This window comes from Miniopterus natalensis, chromosome 3 (assembly GCF_054644295.1).
Source record: "Miniopterus natalensis isolate mMinNat1 chromosome 3, mMinNat1.hap1, whole genome shotgun sequence".
NCBI lineage: Eukaryota > Metazoa > Chordata > Mammalia > Chiroptera > Miniopteridae > Miniopterus > Miniopterus natalensis.
The window spans coordinates 50,745,087-50,769,363 of record NC_142083.1 but is presented as its reverse complement, the minus strand read 5'-3'; the positions used below and the strand labels follow the sequence as shown (position 1 = coordinate 50,769,363).

Genomic DNA, 24,277 nt, shown 5'->3' with positions numbered 1-24,277 from the left:
AAAGGGGACACCTGTAATAATTTCAACAATAAAGATAAATTTAAAAAAAAAATACCCTATTGCCTGGCCAGCGTGGCTCAGCAGTTGAGCATTGACCTAGGATCCAGGAGATCTCAGTTCGATTCCTGTCAGGGCACATGCCTGGGTTGCGATCTGCAGTCAGGGCCGTGCAGGAGGCAGCCGATCAATGACTCTCTCATTATTGATGTTTCTATCTCTCTCTCCCTCTCCCTTCCTCTCTCTGAAAGCAGTAAAGATATATTTAAAAAAAAAAAAAAAAAAAAAGACTCCTGTTCCAGACAAATCCCAGTATGAATAAATCAAGGGTGAGAGGGGAGGGAGAAGGTTGCAGATGGAATTCTGAAAGCACTTGTCTGCCTAAGGGCCAGTTTAGTAAGTCATTCTTGTCTCCTGTGCCATGGGAATATGGTAGCCAAGACTAAAGTAGAAATTGGCTTTTCAGCACAGCTTTTAAACCTTTGTTTTTTCCAGTTTCATTCATCATCATGATGATGGTGATGATGGTGATGACTCTTTTTAAACACACTAAGAACCTCTCTTTTTCTTTATAGGCTCTTATTGCAGAGACCGTTGGAAGTTACGACACCATGGATCTTTTCAGGCACACTACAGAACTCAGTATGCACGTAAGAATCTGAGCATTCTTCCTGAGGATTCACTGATGAGCAAAGTATTATTCTTGTTGAGAAAAATGGATGCTTAGTGGTCTCAGATATTAATGACAGCACTTGTCTCTACTCTTTATTCTTCCATAAAAGCAGATAAGCTGTCTTTAATTAAAGAACTCGCTTTCATCTTGCTGTCATCTTTCAAGATCTGATGAAGAAATGACATTGGGGTTTAGCAGATGCAGTAGTAGTCATGTAGAGTAGAAACCAAGACTCTAGAAAAAATAAACACAAGATAAGGACTAGGCTTGGTTGACATTTCTAGATTATTTATAAGTGTGTTAGAATTCTTTTAATTGGTATTTATTACTTTGACCTATGGGTATGGTGCTGAGAAGAAGCACACTAACCCATCAGGAGGCGCTCTGTTTTCTGTGCTTAATTTATCCCGTTTGGTTCTTCTACTTAGGGTTGAAGCAAGTGATTTAAGCATGTTCGTAGCTGTGTTTTATCATAGGACCCTGTAAAGGCACTTAGCAGTTGACTTAAAGAAGACTAAGATGTGGTATTTACCATGTTGAAGTGCACTGTTTCATTTCTTAATTTGGATTGGCATCTTTATTACGCTATGTCCACTTGTTAACTTTGCCTTTTTTAAAGACTGAAGGGGCAATCGGTTATGCATACTGGGTCTGTACTACATTGCAAGATAAAAGCAACAGAGGAACAGAGCTGTACCGGTACAACATCCTCCAGATGAATGCTATCCCAGCAGCACAAGTTGTTTTGAGTAAATACATAGGTAAGGTGTCATAGCAAGGTATTTTAATAACTGTTAAAATAATTTAATGAATTTTAAAAATTAGTTAATTCCAAATTAAATATTAATGTTTTTTAAGACTTGAATTTGCCTTTTCTCCTCCCAGTGGCCAGTCTACTTTTTAAACTTTAGTAAGGACTTTTGAAGAGGGATGAAATGATGATAAAGATAATTTAAGATAAAGATGATTTCTGTGTTGTAGTGGAAACATTTTAGAGCCTAAAAGGCCTGAGTTGCTGCTATTCTAGCTCTGCCACTTACTTTTACTACAGTCTTAGGCCAAGTATTTTACTTCCCTTAACTTCTTTTAACCTTGGAAAGTAGAGATGATAATACCTAGGTTGTAGAGATGTGAGAGTTAAATGAGATAATGTGCTTTAATTCCAAACCCAGTGCCTTTAACCTCCCACTTTAACACCTGGTTTTTCTTTAAGATACTGGAAGACTATGTTTAGGCTTAGGAAAAGACTGAATGGTGAAGTTTTATTAACCATCTATTATAATAATTTCCTTTCCTTAATAAAATTACTATTGAATTTTAATCACTGCTCCATCATTTAGAAGCCATGATAAAACCCTGGGCATATTACCAAATTGAATTTTAGTTTTCCCACCTATAATACAATAATGAAAATATTGATTGCTGAGGGTTTAAATAAGATGATTTATACATAATGTGCAGAGTACCTGGTGTACCTTACATGCTCAAGAAATGTTAGTCTTACTAGCATATTTTTTTAAATCTTTTGACAGAATTCTAATAAAGAAACAAGGCATTTAAGCAGTAATATCAGCAGTTGAATAATATAAAGAATCAGATAAATTGTGAAAATCTGAAGGGAAATGCCTCATCATAAATATTGAAAGGATTGTAATACTCTTCCTGCATTAAGCCTGGGGCATTTGAGAACACAGCTAGTTTAAAATCAGCGCTTTGGTCCATCAACATGTTATCAGTATGCCAGAATGAATGACTCTAATGAATACCTAGAGCCCCCGAGAAAGCAGATGATCAGAAATTTTCTTGAGAGGTTTGTTTACAAAATGGGTAACGTTTATAAAGGATTTACATAAAGAGGTAAATCTTGAGTTTTCTGCAAAATTCAGATACCTAGAACAACGAACAAATTATTTTCTGACAGTTTTACATAGCTACATTTATGCTCGTTTAACAAATTCAACTACATGTGCTTAGCCAAAAATAAATAAATTAGAAGAGGAAAGAGAAGGAATACAGAGAGAGCCCAGTCTCTTCATCTGTCCTGCTAAGAAGTGCCTCAGGACGAGTGTGGATGGAAGGCACGGATCTCCTTTTACTCAGTTTGACTCAGTTTTGGTGCCCCTCTCCTTGTGTGATAACTTGAGAATTGTTCAAGAATAACTCTGACTGTGTGATTTTCATCTTACATTTTGATGTGAGAATCTAACCATTACATAGATTGCACTGTATTTTGTTAAACAATTTAAGGGATTTGAAGTCTTGTTCCTAATACAACTTTTAACTAGATCAGATGTGTTTTTTTATACATCATTACTTGCTTGATGTTTTTTGACATTAAAATTTCAAAATACTGTATTGAATACCAAAGTCACCCTCTGTTTCTAGTGTACAATACTGAGTTAATTTTTTTAAAAAGCCATAGAAATTGGATCATAACCTCCAAGAAAAATTGTTGTTAAAATTAATCACAGAAAGGTTTAAGTGATTCGCCAAAGAACTGAATTTTCCTTAAATCAAATGAATAGTTTTAACATGAGGTACATTTTTAAGTTATTATACCATTAAAGATAAAAATGTTTAAACTTTAAAACAACACAAGTATATAATAACTATAAATGTTACTCAATAATTTAGAAGAATTGTAAAATGATTACTGGTATTTTATAGTAAAGATAATCAGACTGCTATTCTTAATGATGCCAAAGATTTCAAGAGATAATCTGATATTTAAAATATTAAAAAATTGGAAATAAAACTAATATTTTACAAACACAATCATTATGTGCATGTAAAGAATATTTATTTTTTGATTTCCAGAAAGAATTCCTAACTATGCTCCAGCTTTCACAATGTTGGGTTATTTGAATGAACATCTACAACTGAAGAAGGAGGCAGCAGATGCATTCCATAGGTAAATGAAATGCCACCCTTATCTGTCAGTTGGCCTTTTTTTATTTATTCCCATTCTCACGGAAAAGGTACTAAATGTTTAGAATTTTTTCCTAATCTTTTATTATCTATTATTATTACATCTTATCTATTATTATTACATCTTTTTATTATTAAATCTCAAATTTTCAGCTATATTTTGGTTTCTGTTGCTTAACCCGAGAGAGAGGAGAGAGAGAGAAAAGGAAAAACAAAAACCAAACGAAAATACCCTCAGATTTTATTTTAGAAAAATTCATCCCTTTAGACTTTGTCTAGCTTTATTAAATACATGTATTTATTCAGAGGAGAAATCAGAACATTATATATTTGTTTGAATCACTTTAATCTACTACATGTTTATCTATCAATAAGTATTTGTTGAACTGCTGTGTATCAAGCGGTGTCCTGGCACTGGAGGCTTAGCAGTGAGTGAAAACAGTCTCGGGCCCCTTTCTCATGGACCTTGTGTTCTGGTGGGAGGAGACACGGGGTAAGCTAATAGACAGCTGTGATGATAATAATTGCTAAGAAAGAAAATCCAAGTAAAGGACCAGAAACTACAGAGGCAGACAATGAATTTGAGACAGTTTTTAAGAGGTGTAGGATTACTAAGGAGGCAGATGAGGCCTGGCATGAATGAAGTGAAGCCACAAGCCATTTGGTTGTCAGGACAAGAGCATTCCTGGCAGAAGGAACAGAAGAGCAAGTGCTCTGAATCAGGAGTGCACTTAGCATGTCGAAGAAACGAGGACCATGTGCTCAAGTGTGCTCAAGTACCAGAGTCAGTAAATCAGTAGGAAAGGAAATCAACTTGAAGGTTTATTCTCTGCAGATTAATTGATCTGTGAATAAGAAAATAATTGTTCATCCTGCGAGGACCGGATGAAAAGTTAAAAGACCGTATTACCTAACCTCTGAGATACATCCTTCTAGATTTTTAGAAGAGGCCTTGTTAGATGGAAAAATAATTGAGGTGTCCTAAATACTTTGCCATTTTTTTATGGGTTTCTCTGTAGTTCAAAGGAGTAATCACTAGGTGGTACTGGAGGCTGTATCATGAAGTTATTTTTCCAGGTGTATGTGGAGAGAGGTTTATGAAAAATCACAATTATATTTCTTTCACTGTCACAGTAAATTTACCAGTAAACAAACTATAAGTATGATAGACTACAACAGTGAGCAGGATTTTTAAACAGAAAACTAGACAGCTTTAGGCTACTCACTACTTTTTGGGTACGTATTATAATCGCACATATCGTGAATCTGACCCTTGTTATACCTTCAGCCTAAAATGGCAGCTCCATGGTCACTTGGATATGTACCACTCTTTCTTAACTCGTCACTGCTGTGGTTTATTGTGTTGTGTTTTTTTTTTGTTTTTTTTTATGCCTTAAACAAGTATTTGAGGCTCGAAACTACAAATTAGGTATAAGTGTAACCAGAGGTGTAGTTTTTAATATAATACTGTCTCTATAATACTGTCTTTTAGACTTCTCTGGCAAATTTTGCTTTTCATGTAACATCAGGGGGAGCAAAAGCTTTTCTTAGCTATTTCTTCCTGGCTAATCCTCTTTAAATAGAAAATAAAATATTACTAAGTATTTCACTCCTTTTAGTTGTTAAGACATTTCCCTGCTTGCCCAAAGGGGACTGAGCATGAGAAGGTAAAATCTGGGCTATCAGCATGTTGGTGAATTAATTCTAAGCCTCTGGGGATTGCTGATGACTCCGTTCTCTGAACTCAGTGTTGCTCAAATATCTTTCTGTGTGTAACAGGTAAAGGCACATGAAAGCACTCAATTTCCTGACTTCCTAACTCAAACTACTAGTATATAAATATTTTAAAGAGTGTTTTCTATGTAGTTCAAATATGTCAAAGCTTAAAACAACACAGTTGTTTTTCCATGCTTAGATTAAAATTTTTGGAATGTTCAAAACTCACGTATAATAAATGATTTCACTTTCAAGGTTCACTTTGTTAAAGTAATTTTCCTGACAAACTAAAATCTAAGTATCATTTTGTGGTGCCAATTTAATAAAATATGAATAGGTGTTACAACTAGCATTAAAGAATTAGTAGAATTAAATGAAAACAAAAATCTGTAGATTCCATTAATGAAGAAGGGTAAAAGAATGCTATTGCATATAGATAACTTACAATACATTTTTTTTTTTTTTAAGGGCAATTTTGCTGTTACAGAACACAGAAGACCAAGTTACTTATAATGATGCAATTAGAAATTATGGCAGATTGTTATGGTAAGCATGTTTTTTCCCATTAATTCCATGACTCTACTAGATATTTCTGGTGAAAGCTGTGGGACTAGTGAGGTGGTGACCTGTTTCTAGAGCAGTGGGCTGGTGACATTTCCCCAGGATACATGATTCCCACAGTAGCAGGCTGTGTTAGCAGTTTCCTGGACCTATAACAATACCTAAGTCCACTGTGCTTTATAAGGAGCAGGTTTAGAACTGATCTTTGGGGACTATATAAGAGAATGTTTGGAAGAGAGGCAGTTGCTGTCTCTCTAGTAGTAGAAGCCTAGTTAATTGGAAGAATTGGATTTTTTCTGATTTCCTGTATATTTTTAAACTGGGGATGGACATTAGGAATTCAGAAGCATTCTGAATTCTTTTGAAATAGTACATAAACATTTCTGAGTGTGTGCATTTTGTGAGTGGAGAGGGGGCCACATAGATTCCTTCAGATTCTCAAAGACTTCTTACTTCAAAAAAGATTTTTAAAAAAGATTAAAAATTAATCCAGTTATTTTAGAGAATAGAAGTAGGACCAGAGAATAGGTGTTATGGGAGGAAGGTTTTTGCCTCAAGCTAAGGAAGCATTCCTCAAGTTGAGAGCTGCCTCCAAATTGAATATATTTATTCGTAAACAATCTAAGGTAGCCCTCTTCCCTTCATAGTTTCTCTTCATTTTTTAATAAGCAAACAAGTTATTTTTCCATTATTTAAAGGGATTATATTTAGTGTCATATTACAGTTTTTACTTTTATACCTATTAACTCCAGAAAAGTTAATGTATAGTTTTGTCTGTGGAATTTTAGTGTGTCTATGTGCCCTCCAAAAAAACCAAAATGGATGTGCAGATAAACTGTACACGAAAGCTAGGTTTGATGATGACTAGGTATTTTATGCTTGTTAAGCTCGTCAAAGATGCTAGAACCATACCAATGGGAATAATATTTAACTAATGTAATATACTTAAAAATTTAGAGTTCTGTATAAAAGTTAACTTGAAATTATTTTTATAATTTGGAATTTTAGTTCAAGTTTGTTTTAAAAAACACTTTGCAATCTAGCTAAACTGATTATTTTCACGTTATTTAGAAGGAGCAAAGTCTGAGGTTTAATCCCCCAGTACATTCTATGAGAAATAAGTGATATGCCCTCTATTTTAAGTCCTTTCTACATCTTTAACTCTGACAGATGAAGTAAAGTTATTAAATGAATTGCGGTGTAATAATTTCTGTATTTTGATGATATAAGCCAAAATTATTTTTGATATTAGAAGTAAACTTTATTTTGCTTCTTAGTTCCATTGGTGAATATGATAAAGCTATCCAGGCCTTTAAGTCAACAACCCTTGAAGAGTTAGAAGACATCATTGGTTTTGCACTGGCTTTATTTATGAAGGGTCTGTATAAAGAGAGCAGCAAAGGTGAGTGTGTTGCTTGAAACTGAAGGACACATCTTACTTTTCCAGGGCTAAGAGGAATTTGTAATAATGAGATGGGGGTACGGTTGCAGTGTTTATTAAACTACTAAGAACTTTTTATCTGTTTTGTCATTTAGTAGGTTTTTATGATGAATAGTCCTTATACCTGTATTATGAGCTGAGTTTTATTTTCATTATTTAGAGGAGGAAACACCCAAGATCACTTATGGTTGACATACGAGTTAGCATTTGAAAGCAGGTCTTTACTACTTCAAGAGTGCTTAAATGTAAATTTCTTATAAGTGAAGACCTCTACCATTGTAGTAATAGTATATTTTGGTTTCTACCAAAGTGCTAATTGTGTGCACCTTCATATGTATGACCTCAGCCTTTGTGTGTGCAGCTCATTGTAAGGATCTATTTGATGGAGTTGCTTGTCTGCACATGGAATTTTCATGCTGTCTCGGTGGCTCCTGGCCTCCAGTTGTTTTGAAGATAGTGACTAAGACCTCTCTCAAGATTCTGAAGATAGAAATCAGGGAATATCACATAATAATACTAATGATATCCCCAGAATTACCTTGGCACAGCTAAACCAATTAGATATTATAAATTTTTATTCCATCTGCTTGAAAACAAGAGAACAGTAAGATACCGTTTTAGTTACCTTTATGAAAAATAGAATTAGGAAAGGAAAAACCCTATAGTTTGTCAATCAGGAATGCTTTTATATTGTTTTCCTTTTGTTTCCACATCTGTATAATAGCCTATGAGAGAGCCTTGTCTGTTGTTGAATCAGAGCAAGACAAAGCGCATATCCTGACAGCTCTGGCAATAACGGAGTATAAGCAAGGAAAAATGGATGTAGCCAAGACATTGCTGTTTAAATGGTATGTATAGTTGATATTAACACAGTGTGACCAAATACTTAAATAATGGGTTCAAATTTGGAGCTGTGTAAAATGAAGTTTACAGTGCTTAGTGAACAAAAGTGATTGGACCCACCTGGTTTTGAACTAACAGTCACAGGTGGAACTAGAGAGCGTGGCTTAATTCTTAGTCCTGGATCCATCCAGTCCTTCAAAATCATCCTATACACTGTGTGTTTTATTTATTTTTAAAAAGAGTAATTGATCACCTCATCTAGTAGGATCTTAAAATTTTAATGAAGGCAGTCATAACTAGCTTGTTTTTTGGCCTTTTGTATCCCCAAAGAGATTTTCCCTTTCCTTTTAAAGTTAATACGATGAATTTAATTCAAAGTTGAGTCTTAAAAAAAAATGCTACCAACATCACATATCTATTTCTATATTTTTGGCATAAGTTAAAAATAATTGCCTATGATATATGTGATTATTCTTATATGGTATTTTTGGACTTCTGGAATTTTTATTTTTTTAGAAAGTTAATCTTAATTTCTTTAAAAGCTATAGATGATTAAGATATGCTATTTGCCAGTGGTTATCAATGAGTGCTTTATTGGCATTTCAGTGGTACAAATCCTCACAGTACAGAATTGTCTCCCCATTGCAGGAAGATTACATCTCTGTTGCCCACTCATTAAATGCTAATAACAGTGCTCAATCATTGTGAAAACCAAAAATTACCTCTATGCATCTCCAAATTACACCCCCAACCCCCAACCCCCCTGTAAAGGTAGGAGGTGGAAGCTGATTAGCTGTTACTAGTTGAAAACCACTTCTGTAGAGTAAGCTTTATAGTTGTTTATTCATGGTGATGCTTCTGACTCATCCTGACTTAAGTCATTTTCTTATGTAATAAATAAACAATTCTTTCTCTTCCTCTTTGCTATTTTGAGAAAACCAGTTGGAATAAAAAATTAATCTTGTCACTTTACTTGGATATATCCGTGTAATGTGTACGTATGGCTCTATATAACACGTTCAGGGAACCCAAATTGCAAATGGCTTAGGGACAGGAATCATAGGTGCTAATGTACTACTGCACTTTTCAAGGTGAAAGTAACCCCAAATTAGATGCAGTTAGATTAGTTTGGGGTTACTATTTAAACAGTAACCCAAACCATTTTGATATTGGTGAAAGTGGGAAAAAATTATAGAATATAATCTTACCCTTTTCCTCTTCTCAGCAGGAAAACCTTTACCTTCTTGTTTTATGTTGTTGGGTCCAGGGCTAGGTATTCACCTGATTTATAATTGTTTTTGATTCTCTGCATGTCACTTTCAAACTTATCACTACCAACTGTTCCCTTCCTGCCCCTTGGCATTCTTTTCTTTGACTTCCTTTCTATGGAAAATTCAGTTATCAATTCTTTATTGGTCTTGTTTGGCATTCATATGTTGTGAACTAAGCAGTGTCCTGGGTGCTTATTTGAGGAGAATGAAAGTAAGTTCAATATATGAGGGGCAATTTGTTCTTATAGTTGTTACCTACTTCATAGAATTTGTTATGTTAAATAACTGCATATAAAATCACTAGAACATGGTACAAGACAAGATTCAGTTACTGGGTGTTCAGCACATATAGCTTAATGGGATCTAGTTATTTCAGTAATAATTTAGATTTTGTATATTAGTAAGTACTAGAGTAGATAGGTTTGTTTTTCTTTTGAACCAAGGTACACACTGGAATTTCTTCTTTTGCTGTCAGTATTGGAATTTATATTTTACTTTTTTCAGTTGTACCAACATACAGTGCAGTTATTTGTATCGTTAGAAACGACTGACTAATTGACAGTCTTCCATATTTTGACTTTTACATCTTATCCCTTATTGTAAAAAGAGTTATGATGCTCTAATTGAGCTCTTAACTCTAGTGCTACCCATGAAACTGCATGATTTTATACCTGTTTGTCAAAAGTAAATTCTAAACACTTTATTTCCCCCTTTCAAAAAATAGTAGAAAGACATAGTGGTATAGGTATGTGATATTTTGTAATGTTTTAAATATTTGTATTATGTTTTAATCTGTTTAGAAAGTGTTTGGAAGTTTCTCTTTATGGTACAACATTCATAATTATTATTAGAAATATTACATTTGTTTCTAAAACTTAGATATAATGACCAGAAAAGAAATTTGGGTATTGCTGCTCTCTGAACACCTTTTAAATGCTTCAGATAGTCGGGGAAATTGCTGTCCCAAGAATGCAAGCAGTTTGTTTTCATAGTTATCTCAAAACTGAGTTTAGTTTGGTGAATCTTTAAGTAAATTGCTTTTTCTCCTAAGTGTTAAATATGTTGTAATAGTTACAGACTACTGTATTCATGACTAATCAGCAATTAAAAAATATATTTACAGCTCTATCTTAAAGGAGCCAACCACAGAGAGCCTTCAGGCCCTGTGTGCTCTAGGATTGGCAATGCAGGATGCTACACTGTCAAAAGCAGCACTTAACGAATTACTGAAGCATATCAAACAGAAAGACAATGATTATCAGAGGTGCCTTCTTACTTCAGCAATTTATGCACTGCAGGGCCGCAGTGTGGCAGTGCAGAGACAAGCATCTAAAGCTGTTCACAGGTAAATTCTGTGCTTGGGAACTTGGGGTCTAATTATACTTGGTGAGGTAGTCTTTGACATTTGGACCTTATTAAGAATATATAAAATGAAGTGGTAAGCATACACATTTGGAAACCAAAATGTGGTCTTATGAAATTGTCCATAGAATCAGGTAACTGACTGTACATATTATTTCACCTATGAAGATTTTTTTAAAAATTCAGTTAATAAAGAGATAGAGAACAGAAAATTTGCCCTTCCAGACTTTTAGTATGAAAGCCCTTACTAATTCTCAAGTTTGTCATGTTGTCAGGTTGTTATCTGGCACTGTCCATTTTGATGGTTTTAGGAATATATTGATCACATAAGCATTCAAAATGTATTCAATGTTTAGAAATTAGAAAACTGTTATACTGGCAGCTGTGGTATTTATTTTCAGCAGTAAAGTGTTATATCAGGAGTTTGTTTTCCTTCCATAGATCTCATCTCTTTGTGTTTTCTTTGAACACAACAGATTACATTTCCTTAACCTTTCTTAGTTAGATCTCATGGCTTTGTAATCATTGCATTGCCGATTTTTTTTTTCTTATTTTTCTACGGACTGTTGGTGTATTAAAGAGATATAAAATATGTTTTCTAAAAATTAAGACACTTTCAACCATACATGAACAGTCATATGAACTTGTTTTAGATGTCTAAAGGATTTTAAATTTAAGTACTAAATAAAATGGTGGTGGTTAAAGTAATTTCCATCTTTAAGCCCTCTGCTTTTGGTGATCTCTGTAGTAACCCAGCTGATCCTGCTCTTTGGTCTCTGTTGTCCCGAGTGGTTGCTCAGTATGCGCAACAAAACGCAAAGGTGAGTAATGTCCTAAATTCTGGCAAAAAGATTAAATAACTTGTGATGTGGTAAATAATATAGTTTTAAAGTATAAGCATTATCATTCTGAAAAAAAATTAATACAGTGAGGGAATTTTCTGTTATTTAATCAAATTTTCCATTAGTTATTCAATAAGTAGTACATTGAGTTTCTTCCATGTTCTCTTGCACTGCTTTGGGCATTATGGATGATATAGAGAATTAGGCAGACTCTCTTGAACACATACACATTATGTTAATGGTATGTGATAAGGTTATGCTTGTAATGGTGCCATTTAATAAGCATTAGCTATTGTGGTTTTCAACCCCAAAAGATAATTTTATTTAAAAGCTCCTTAAAGATGAGAAAATAAGAGCTAGAACACTGCTAATGTTTAAAAATGTAAATCTGAATATGAAATCATTAATGTTCTAGATAGAGAAATACATACTGTGTTTTAATTCATAAAAGCCAGGTATTTGCAAGCGTTTATAAATATCTTGTTAACTTCTATGGTTAATATGAGCTTTCATTGTTAACTAGTTGGTAAACATAATGATAGTTAGCTATATGATTTGAATACTTACTACATCTAAAAATTCCAATATCTGAAGTCTGCTTGGGCCTGTTTTCCTTTGTTATTCCTACTGGCTTTCACACACAGTGGCTTTGTTTCTTTGTTTAGTTAATTGCGTATACTTGAAAATTATTTGTGGAAATAATTTGCAGCCTAGAATTAAGGTACTTTTCTATAGACAGAAATTGTGTTTATTTCTGTCAGGTGTTTGGGAGCTCCACCAATCTAGAACCACCTTAGACAAGGTTCAGAGCTTAAGGTTTCTGGACCAAACAGGCTACTATGTGTCTGGGTTTCCAGGTCACTTCAAACCTGGTTTACTACTGATTCACCTTTAACCTAAGGGGATAGCCCCTTGGGGTCTCAACTTATTTTGATATAGGTTCCTCCTTTATTCATTTTACTAGGGATTACAGAAGTTTTTAAATAATATATTTTTGTGGAGAAACCATTTTAGTTTATCTTATAATAGGTTTTGTGGCCTCTTACCTTCGTTCTCTCTTTTAGTCTTTCTTCCCTTCAAAATCTTTTATATTGTCAAAAAGTGTGTACATTTGTTTGGTACCATGTAAAATCATGTCTCTTTTAGACCATTAATGAGCAGAGTTGAAATGATTATAGTAAAAAAAGATTTTTAAAATAAAAATATTAGACTGTTCTTTTAAAGCAATAATAATAAGTTGATACTTAAAGAGTTTAGAAGTCATGAATGTGATAAAACCGAACCTTTCAAATGATTTAATGGAGATTTTATCAGTTTTAATTTTTATTATTTTGTGAAAGTTTATGCATTTATTTTAAAAGTTAATTCTTTTTTATTATAGGGAGGTGCTATAGCAGGAAATGTGGCTCATATTCTGGACTCAAATCATGGGAAGGTTAGTTTGTCTCAGTAAAGGAAATGTTCTACTTGTTAAATAATATTATTGATGAAAGAATAATTCTTCCTAGGCATAAGGGTCATATTATAACCAATAAAGTCATGCTTTCAGTCACTTTAAAAGTCGGGGTGCTGTAAAGAGATTTGGTTAACACCGTTCTTTTCTCTTATGTAGAAGGCATTACTATACACTGCAGTAAATCAGTTGGCTATGGGAAGCAGTTCAGCAGAAGATGAAAAAAATATTGCACTAAAGACCATTCAGAAGGCAGCTCTCCTTTCTCCAGGTGAATATAATATAACCCACTTCGTTCATTAGGATACTGTTCATCTTTCATTTGTGAATTATAGGAGCTAAATTTCTATTTTTATGAAATAAGACAAGGAAATTTTAAGAAAATATTTGAAGATTTTGCATATAAATATTTGATTGTCTACATTTGGCTAGTAATAAATAAGAGGTAATCAATTATTGAAGCAGGCTCAAAGGGCTATCTGCTTAAAGGTAGTTTATTACCTGTTGTAGAAAATCTGAATAATATATTTTCAAGAAGTAGTTTTATTTTTATTTTTCATCAGGCTTTAATAAGGTTTACCTGAAGCTACTAAATTATTTAATAAACATATTTAGTTATTTTTATGTTTAGTTAGCTCCTTGAATATTGGAAATATATCTTCTGTGGTTTGAAATGCCAAAGTGCTGGCCTCACCTGAGCTAGCTCTTAGTGCTTACCAGCTGTGCCATATATATGCCATTTATCACAAAAGGTACTGAGGAACTAACTGTGTATGGACTGCATCAGCATCCTTCCACTGCCACTAGAGGGCCAGAATATCTGCAGTGTAGGGTTATGAGATATATTTTTATGTAGTATTATTTTTAATATGGAATACAGCATTAAACAATTTATTTCCACAGAGCAGTTCAGACAACTGTTAGATGAGAATGCTATTGCTTTTTGCCAGGGGCTGTTGGGAAACAAATTATACAGAGAACAGGTTCACTGTTATTTTCACAATAAATTGTAAAGATCCCAACTAAACTGCAAAATATCTAATATTTCAGAGAATTTTTATAAAGCAAGTAATCTGACCAATATCTTATTCTTTATTTCATTTTCGAAATAATCAGAACAAAAAGAGACCCTAAACATCTGAGTTTATTTACATTACACATTGGATACATTTCTTATTTTTGGAGGTGTTCTCAAGCAAGTGTTAGATATAATTACTCTCAAGAATTCTTACTGTGGATCCACAGTTAACAAAAGATCTGTTAACCTTTGATTGTGTTAAGTGGCATGAACTTTAGAAAGCTAAAATTGCCCAAATAAGGCCCTCTCTAATGATGTTTTCTGATTTTCCTATATTATCTGGAGAAATACATACTCAAGGCGGCAGAGTAATCATATAAGATGCTTAAAACAGGGACTGAGTGATGAGGATGAGTACCTGTTTGAGACTTGTCATTAGAGTCCAATGGAAGTGAATATAGTTGTAGTTGTATATAGTAGCTATACACCCCCTTGTAGATCTTTAGGTGAACCGAGTGCAGTTTTGACAGATGATACTCCAAGAGATCTTTTCAGAAATTTAAATATAACCCCAAGAATTTAGAATTAAATGGAAGGAAGTCCAATTTCTACTAGATTACTGCTTCTGTGATAATAAGAGGTAGTTTTAGCAAATTATATTTAAAAATTTTTAGGTTCATAGTTTATTTTTTCATAAATATAATATTTATATTATTACTTTGTTTCCTAGGGAATTTGAGTTGCTGATTATCCATGAAAGAATTAATGAAAAGAGCAATTCTTTTGAATTATGACAGAAGTAATACCTGGCAACTAATGTCCATTCCCCCTACCAAAATCTAAACACTAGAATACCCTAAGATTCCTAAAGAAGTTGTTTAGTGTCTTAGGAGTAAATCAATATTCAGAAACAGTCCGCTTCAGTTGGAATGATCGTACTTTAGATCTAAAAGTGTGTGAGTCATCATCTAGTTTAGTTGCCTTGTTTTATAGACAAATGTGTCCCAAAGGAAAAGCTGCCACATAGTTAATTAGCATCATTGTTAGACCTAAAACCCAGAGCCACTACTCAGCCACATGTCTGTTATTATACAGTAGGTCAGATCTCATCATAAATTGTAGGGAATGGTCCCATTTCCTCATTCTGGAATTTGAATATGTCTTACGCTATTTAAAATAAGATAGTTATTATCTGGGACAGAAATTATTTTATAATACGGAGATAAGTAATTTGTTTGGTATAAGTTTTTGATCTGTATAAGATTTCTAATGATTCATGTACTAATAGCAGTAATACTGACCATCTATAAATGAAATAGGTATAGATTTCAGACATTTGATAGGAGACATGCTGGATGGAGCAGTTAGATAAGAAAAATTTAAAACTAAAGCTAAAAATGTATGTGTGACTGTTTAGTTAACTGGCACCCTCTTGTGGAATTTTAAAATTGTTTATTTATTTTTCAAGGGTAGCAGGACTAAAGTATTAACCATTGAAGTGAACTGCAAAATATTCTTTATAAAATAAAAGGCCAAACAAATTTTAAAAGTCTAAGTTCCAAGCTTTCTTCCAGCTTCTTTTTCCCCAATGACCTTTCTTAAAAAAAGGAGTCTCTACTTATAACTCATTCTATTATACTCAACCCACTTCTGTCAGTCTTTCCCTCATTTCCCTGAAGCTTCTATCAAGGTGTGAAGGAAGGAAAGATAAAATGAATGAAAAGATATATAATAATATAATTGCTTCACTTGGATAAAGTGACTTTCATGCTTGGCTGTTAGGACATAGGTAAAATGTAGTTTCTTGAGCTTTTCCTTTGGCTCAAACTTTTCTTAAGAACTGAGAAATTGTTATCTTGCTTTTTCTATGCCTGAGCCTTTAAAATAGGAACTGATTGATGAACACAAATGCCTATTTGAGACTTGTCCTTGGTGTCCAATGAAAGTGAATATAATTGACCTTTCCACAGTAGCATAGCAGTGTAGGCAACTGAACTAACTAGCTATGAAAGAAAAGCTTAATAGGATATTTCTTATCCGCTGACATGTTTGATAAAAATAGCAAATCTTGAAGGATGAATATAGTAATGTGTCTTCTGAAAACAAGTATTTAGTTTTCTTTTAAGAAAATAGAATTTTTCTAGGTACAATAATTTTGTGTGTTTGTAAACTCTTCATTTTTGGTAGTTTTTCAGCAATGTTAGTATTAACAGGCTTTCTAACTCTATTTCCTATGTTTAGGTGATCCTGCTGTCTGGGCTGGACTAATGGCAGCTTGTTATGCTGATGATAAACTGGCTCTGGTGAACAACACTCAGCCAAAAAGGATGGATTTATACTTGGCACTGTTATCTGCTGTTTCTGCTTCAAGTAAGTTTTAAAAATCATTTTATAATGATAAATTCAGGGTAAAGTACTCAGAAGAATATTGCTAAAAGGTAGTGGGAACAATTAGTTCTACAATAAAGGCACTCATCTAACAAACCTTAAAAACAAGCCTTGAAAGTATCAAATCATTTTTAAGAAGCAGAACTGCTTACAGGACAAAACTCAAGAACATTAAAGGAATACAGAAATATCTAGCATTCAGCAAGGTAAAATTCACAATGTCTGGTATCCAGTTAAAAGTTAATAGGTATGCAAAGCAGCAGAAAAATACCATCCATAATGAGGAGAAAAATCCATCAGTAGAAACAAGTTCACAAATGACACGATATAAATCTCTTTAGAATGTAATGGACTATTTAAAGCATGTATGACAACAGTAGCACAAAGGCCAGGAGGGGAAATGGAAGTATTTTGTTGTAAAATTTTTGTACTCTAAGTGAAGTAGTGTAATATTACTTAAAGGTAGATTGTGACAGGTTAAAGATGAATACTCTAAGTCTTAAAATAGACACTAAAAAGATAGAGCTATAACTAATAAGCCACCAAAGGAGATAAACTAAAATCATAAAAAATCATCCAAAAGAAGAGGAGAAGGGAACAAAGAATAGATATGGTAAATATAAAACAATGATAATACATTAGAGTTAAACCCAGCCATATTAATAATCAAATTAATATAAATCGTCTAAATAGTCCAGTTAAAAGGCAGAGATTGTCAGACTGTGTAAAAAAGCAAAAGTCAACTACTGCCAAAAGAAACATAGACCAAATATAAATATGTATTAAAATATAAAGATAAAAAAGACCTAAAAAGTAAAAGGATGGAAAAGATACATACACCTTGCCAACACCAATCAAAAGAAAACTGGAGTGGCCATGTTAATTTTGGACAAATTAGAATTCAGAGCAAAGAATATTGTAGTGATAAGGAGGGTCATTTTACAGTGGAATCAGTTCATTAAGAGGAACATAACAATGTGGATCTACCTCATTTTGTGCTTTGCTTTACAGCACTTTGCAGATATTGCTTTCTTTACAAATTGAAGGTTCGAGGCAACCCTGTATTGAGCAAGTCTGTCTGCACCATTTTCCAACAGCACTTGCTCACTTCATGTCTCTGTCACATTTTGGTATTTCTCACAATATTTCAAACTTTTTCATTATAACTGTATGTGGTGATCTATGATATTACTACTGTAATTGTTTTGGGGCACCACCTTCACACCCATATAAAATGGCAAACTTCATCAATACATGTTGTATGTGTTCTGACTACTCCACCCACCCTCCATTTTCCCATCTCTCTCCCTCTCCTTGGGCCTTCCTATTTCCTAAAATACAACAATATTGAAATTAGGCTATTAATAACCATACAATGTTCTCTAAGTGTTAAGTGAAAGAAAAGTCAATTGATGTAACAAACTATTGTCTTATTTTAAGAAATTGCCAAAGCCACTCTAACCTTTAGCAAAACCATCCTGATCAGTTAGTAGTCAATATCGAGGCAAGACCCTCCACCAGCAAAAAGATTACAACTCACTGAAGGCTGAGAATCTGATTAGCAGTTTTAGCAATAAAGTATTTTTAAATTAATGTATATGCATTGTTTTTTTAGATATAATGCTATTGCACACTACGGTATAGTATGAACATAATTTTTATATTCACTGGGAAACCAGAAAATTCATGTGACTCACTTTATTGCAATGGTTTATAACTGAACCCACAATATTTCTGTGGATGCTTGTAATACATATTTAGGCACTGATTAACAGACAGAAAGTGTGCATTGTATTTCACAGTAAAACAGTAGAAAAAATGAAAAATTTTGGAAAAAATGCATGGAGCTGAAACTTAAAGATAAAACTGAAAGGAGAAATAGGCAAATCCACAGTTATAGTTAGAAGTTTCAACACTCTTGATAATTGATAGAACAATTGAACAGAAAAATCAGTAAAGACATAATAAGGATTTGGACAACACTGTCAACTAATTTTACCTAACATTTGTAGAACACTTTTAACCACAGTAGAATGCATATTGTTGTCAAGTGCACACAGAACATTTACCCAAATATATCATTTTATGGGTCATTAAACAGATCTAAATAAGTTAAAAATTATTCAAGTCATACAATGTATGTTATTTTAATACATTGGAATTAAATCGGACATCAGTAACAGGAAAATATCTGGAAAATTCCCAAATATTTGGAAACTAAATTCTAAGTATTCTAGGTCAGAGAATAAATCAGAAGGGAAATTAGAAAATATTTTTAATTGAATGAAAATAAAAAAACAACGTATCAGAATTCTCCAGTGCTACTAAAGTGTAGGAAGACTTATAGCATTAAATGACTACGTTGTAAAATAAGAAAGGCCTCTAATCAATGACCTCACATTTACCTTAAGGAACTAGAAAAAGGAAGAGGAAATTAAACCCAAAGTAAGCAGACAGAAAGAAATAGTGAAGAGTAGAAATCCATGAAATAGAAAACAAAATAAATAGAAGCCAAAATTAGGTCTTTGAGAAGATTGATATAATTGATAAACTAGCCAGACATCAGGGGAGGGTAATGTACATTTCATTCCTGGCAATGTACCAGTGTCAGGAATGAAAGAGGGTACATTATTATAGCCATTAAAAGGCTTATGAACAACATTATGGCATTAAATTTGGCAACTAAGATGAAACAGACAAATTTCTTAAAAGACGCAAAGCTTACTTAAGAGAGAAACGGAATAGCTTTTTATCTGTTAAAGACACTGAATTTATAGTTAAAAATCTTCTCACAAAGAAAACTCCAGGACCAGATGGCCTTATTGGAGTTTGGAATTCTACCAAACATTTAAGGAAGAAATAATACCAGTTCTATACAAACTCTTCCAGAAAATTGAAGAAGTGGTAACACTTCCTACTTCTTCTGAGGCCAGAATTACATACCAGACAAAGACATTATAAGAAAACTGCAGCAGAATATCACTCCTGAACATAGATGCAAAAATTTATTAAAAGAACTTTAGTGATTCTAAAATTTCTTATAACAAAATGCAAAATGATCTATTTTGATTGAAAATGATTAGTGGTTGCTTGGGGACATAGGGTTAGGGGAGGGGATGTGGGTTGGGAACAAAAGTGATTGCAGAGGGGCATGAGGAGACTGTAGCTGATGATGAATATGTTCTTTGTTTTGATTGTGGTGATGGTTCACAGATGTTTACCTATGTCAAAACTCATCAAATTGTACAGTTTGAATATTGCATATGTGCATCTTATTTGTCAATTATATTGCAATAAGTCTTTAATTTTCTGAATAAATTATTTTTACTTTTACTACAGATACAGTGATTTTTAATATGTCACAAATATATAAGGTCTTAAGTTTTTTAATCACAAATATTCCTACCATGAAACTTTTCAGAAACCTGTCTCATGATAGGATAGTCCATGGTATTCCAGTGGTGCATGTAAGTTTTAAAAATTGTTGGGCACACAGAGCAATATGCAGATCTTGTAACATAGAAACCCATACCTGATACCTGTATGTTCATATTTACCATTGTCACCCCAATAAATTTAATAAAGTGTAAAAAAAAGTGTATACACATAGATCTTATTGTGATACTTATTAGCAACTATTTACTTCTCTGAGAAAACATTATAAATTGCAGAAAAAAATGACATTGACATTTTTTGTTTGTAGTTAAAGACAAAGACTTCCTTGGAAATTACAATGAATCTCTTGAAAAGTGGTCTCTCTCCCAAGCTGTCACTGGTCTAGTAGACACAGGAAGAATATCTGAAGCTGAAGCCCTTTGCACAAAGGTATTGTTACGGAATTGATCATTGAGATTTGTGAATTCTTATCCTATTTGGAAAATAACTTCAGAGATAGAATGCATGCTATTTAAAGAGCACATGGTGGTGGTGGTGGTGGTGATAGTAATGATGATGATAACACCCAAAATTTATTGAGTATTAACCACAAGCCATCACTACATTTAGCAGTTTGTTTGAACTTCACAACAATCCTATGGCAAAGGTATTTATAATTATCCCCGTTTTTACAAATGGGAAAACTAGGACTTAAGGAGGGTAATTTGCATAGGAGCTCACAGCTATAATTGATAGATTTACTGTTTGAATTCACATTTGCTTGACTCTAGGATCCAAGCTCATAATAGACGCCCCCCCCTTTGGTACCATTAGGGAGGCAGTATTTTTCTTTGATTTCTGCTTTCTCTTTTCGAGTGTAATTTTTACATACCTGAATTATGGGATCTCTGAGTAAATTTTTAGCACCTTAGCTAGAACATGGTAAGGGCGCAATAAATATTTATTGAATGAATAAATCAATTTCATAAACCTACTCAAAAATAATTTAATGGGTTAGGAGAGTTCTAAGCATCACTTTTCCTGAAAACATTGTGTTTCATGAATGTTTACTAGGAAGATTGTGCTGTCTTCCTAGAAATTTTTTTGAAAGAGCAATATAAATTTTTCAGAGAGAGAAGAATGGGTCTTTGAAGATCCCTTTGGCCCTTGAATTCAGCAGAGTAATAAATATTCTCTTTTATTTAAGAAATTCCAGCCCGGCTGGGCATGGCTCAGCGGTTGAGCATCGACCTAGGATCCAGGCGATCAGGGTTCGATTCCCGGTCAGGGCACATGCCCAGGTTGCGGGCTCGATCAGTGACTCTCTCATCATTGATGTTTCTATCTCTCTCTGTCCCTCTCCTTTCCTCTCTCTGAAATCAATAAAGATATAAGAAAAAAAAAAAAGAAATTCCATCTAAGTTAATGACAGGTTAGTATTTTATAGTGAGAGTTTAGTAGTCATAAAGTGACAGTTGGCTGTGCTCTGACCGAATAAAAGATACTTTTATGAACTTTTCCTGTCATTTTATTGTTTCAATCTCTTACCTAGAATAATAGAAGAAAAGCAATCAAGTACATTTTAGAAATACATTTACGACCATGACCTAATTAGTAAAAAATAGAAACATGTTATTAAAGGACAATCAATAAAGGAAGAAATATTTAAAACAATAGTGGAAGTACGTGAGTGGGGAACTTTAACTTCTTCTGTATGTATATATGGAGGGAGATACATACACATATATACAATACATTTATATATATATGTATATGTTTTAGGGTATAAATAGCTTGGGTAGGTGAGTCCTTTCTCTTACTCCTAATGTGTATGAAGTCTGTGCCTGGAGGAAGGACATGCAATGAATACCTTCATTAAGAGGTTCAGGAAGGAAAAAAATTATAGCTCTTTCTTTTTTACATAGTATTGTTTCTTCTAATAAGGTATAGTGTTAGCCTCCATTGTTAATTTCATATTTTCTTAGTTCTACTCTTTATGTTCAGAACCTAGAGTTCTTAGGATATCACCTGAGAATAAACCAAGTGAAAGGGACATACTAAATCTAAAATAAATGACTTGTAAACTACAATAATAATAGCATTATCAATTTTAAGAATTATTTATTTGTAGAGTTTGATATTCCCGAATGTTTTATTTATTTTACATTTGCAGTTTATCTTTTTAATATGAAAAGGAAAGGTCAAATTTAGATTCCCCCCCCCCAAAAATGGAGAATAACTTAATTGCCTGTTACATTTAACATTTAACAACCTATTTTATGTACTTCTATTTGGGTTTTACATTTTAGAATTTAAAGAGTAACCCTGATCAGCCAACTGTTATCTTACTTTTGAGACAAGTTCAATGTAAACCACTCCTGGAATCACAAAAGCCTCTCCCAGATGCTGTACTTGAAGAGCTGCAAAAAACAGTCATGTCCAACTCAACTTCTGTTCCAGCTTGGCAGGTAAATCCTCTCCTTTCTTACATGAGCCCTGAATTAAAATACTCTGATATTAGCTGAGGTCAGGGGTATACTTCATTTTTATTTGCTTTGCCTTTGAACTCATCATAAATCTCTCATTTTCAAGATTGAAAGGGTGTTGTACTTAGAGCAACTAAAAAAGTTGAATACTAATTTAGGATCTGCTGCTATAATATTTCAAAGCTTTCTTAATGTTGATTTTAAGTTTTCTCATTTTAAAACAATACTGAAAATACTATCTTTTACCTGGGGTTGATGTAAGAGAGCTAAAGAAGTATTACAAACATTTTATAATAAGGTTACTATAATGATGTTTAACTCTGCCTCTAGAGGGGATATGTAATTTTTTCTTAGCTACTTTATAGGTCACCCATATCCAAGATTTCAGTGGTAACTTAGTGCTTTTAGAAATAGTTATTTTCAGGATTGGTGCCTGGATCAACAGATTGTCTGCCCTTTTAGCTGGCTCTGGTTATCCACAATTACAAATACACAATGATGAATATATGCTTTATTCTTACTGATTTTAAAATACAAAAAGCACATAATTACTTTATTCAATTGATTATATTTCCCTCTGTATCCTAGAGAAAGTTTCAAAGGGGCTTTTTGATATAGATTTTATAGAAGTTTTTTTTTTACTACAGTTGTTCTTTACTATGCTCTTTTGTTATATGAACTTTTCATGTCCCTGCTTAAACGGATTGTCTAATGGTACAAAATAGTTGGATTTCGCTAGCTAAGACTCCTCTTTAATCCTTGAAGAAAGATGGTGCTTTTCTCCCTCTCTTAGAGTAAGTTTGCCAGATGAGAGTTAAGATACTTTAATTTTAAGGTCAACTAGATCTTGATGATCTCATTCATCTTCTTTATCAAAGGTAAAAATACCTTGAAAGTGGTGGGAGTTTTTTCTGTATATTAGCTCCAAACATTTAGAAATGCATTTGATTTTTGTACTGACCCTCCAGCAACCTTGTTAAATTCACTTATTCTTTTGAAATAGTTTTGGGTTTTCTACATACACAATTATGTCATTAGTGAGTAATAAAGTTTCACTTTTTTATTCTAACTTTTTTTTCTTTCCATATTGCACTGTTTAGAACCTTGAATACAATGTTAAATAGAAGTCGTGATAAGTGAGCATTCTTGTCTTATTCTCTACCTTAGTAAGAAAACATTTGATAATTCATAATTAAGTATATTTGCTATAGGTTTTGTACTTACATTTATCAGGTTAAGGTAGTTCTCTCCAATTCTGAATTTTTCAAGAGAGATTTGTTTTGTATCATAAATAGGTGTTAAGTGTTATCAAAAATAATTTTGCTCTCTATTGGGATGGTTTTTTTTCTTTATTCTGTTAACATGGTGGATTGCATTGATTTTCAAATGTTTAAAACCTTGCATTAGAAGAAACCCTGCTTGGTCATGATGTATTATTCCTTTTACATATTGCTGGGGTCAGTTTGTTAATATATTTGTTTAGAATGAGAGTTTGGCCTATAATTTTTCATTTTCATAAGGTCCTTGTTAGGTTTTGGTATCTGTGTTGTTATTCCCCTTTTCTTTGTTTTCTGAGAGAGTTTGTGTAAGAGTGACATTTATTTAATGTTTGGAAGAATTCACCATTGAAGTCTACTAAACTAAAATCTTTTGGGTGCTTCTTTTTTTTTCTGTTTCTCAGTGGTTGGCATACATATATCAGTCTCAAGGAATGATGGGTGCTGCAGAGATGTGTTATCGAAAGAGTCTACAAGTTGCATCCCAACAGGGCAAGTGGAGTGGGAAGCTGTCAAGTCTGTTGAGGCTAGCACTGCTCGCATTAGAAGTCTGTGTGGTGAGACCATGTTATAATTATGATCATGAAAAATTGATTCTTTTGTTTTTCTTTAAGATGAAAGCTTTTTGTATAGTGATATCCTATTG

General features: G+C 33.2%; 1 protein-coding gene across 6 annotated transcripts in view; it reads left to right on the top strand.

Moving 5' to 3' along the window:
- The window catches only part of SKIC3 (SKI3 subunit of superkiller complex), a 63,679-nt gene that overhangs the window by 30,140 nt on the left and 9,262 nt on the right, over positions 1–24,277 (top strand). For all 6 annotated transcript variants that reach the window (XM_016216168.2, XM_016216171.2, XM_016216169.2 and 3 more), the window contains 14 exons: positions 573–647; positions 1,290–1,431; positions 3,488–3,581; positions 5,783–5,860; positions 7,153–7,277; positions 8,041–8,164; positions 10,554–10,775; positions 11,541–11,613; positions 13,016–13,069; positions 13,247–13,358; positions 16,347–16,475; positions 20,197–20,318; positions 22,178–22,336; positions 24,036–24,188. In XM_016216168.2, coding sequence (XP_016071654.2) covers positions 573–647; positions 1,290–1,431; positions 3,488–3,581; positions 5,783–5,860; positions 7,153–7,277; positions 8,041–8,164; positions 10,554–10,775; positions 11,541–11,613; positions 13,016–13,069; positions 13,247–13,358; positions 16,347–16,475; positions 20,197–20,318; positions 22,178–22,336; positions 24,036–24,188 — 1,662 coding nt within the window. The remainder of the gene's footprint in view (positions 1–572; positions 648–1,289; positions 1,432–3,487; positions 3,582–5,782; positions 5,861–7,152; positions 7,278–8,040; positions 8,165–10,553; positions 10,776–11,540; positions 11,614–13,015; positions 13,070–13,246; positions 13,359–16,346; positions 16,476–20,196; positions 20,319–22,177; positions 22,337–24,035; positions 24,189–24,277) is intronic.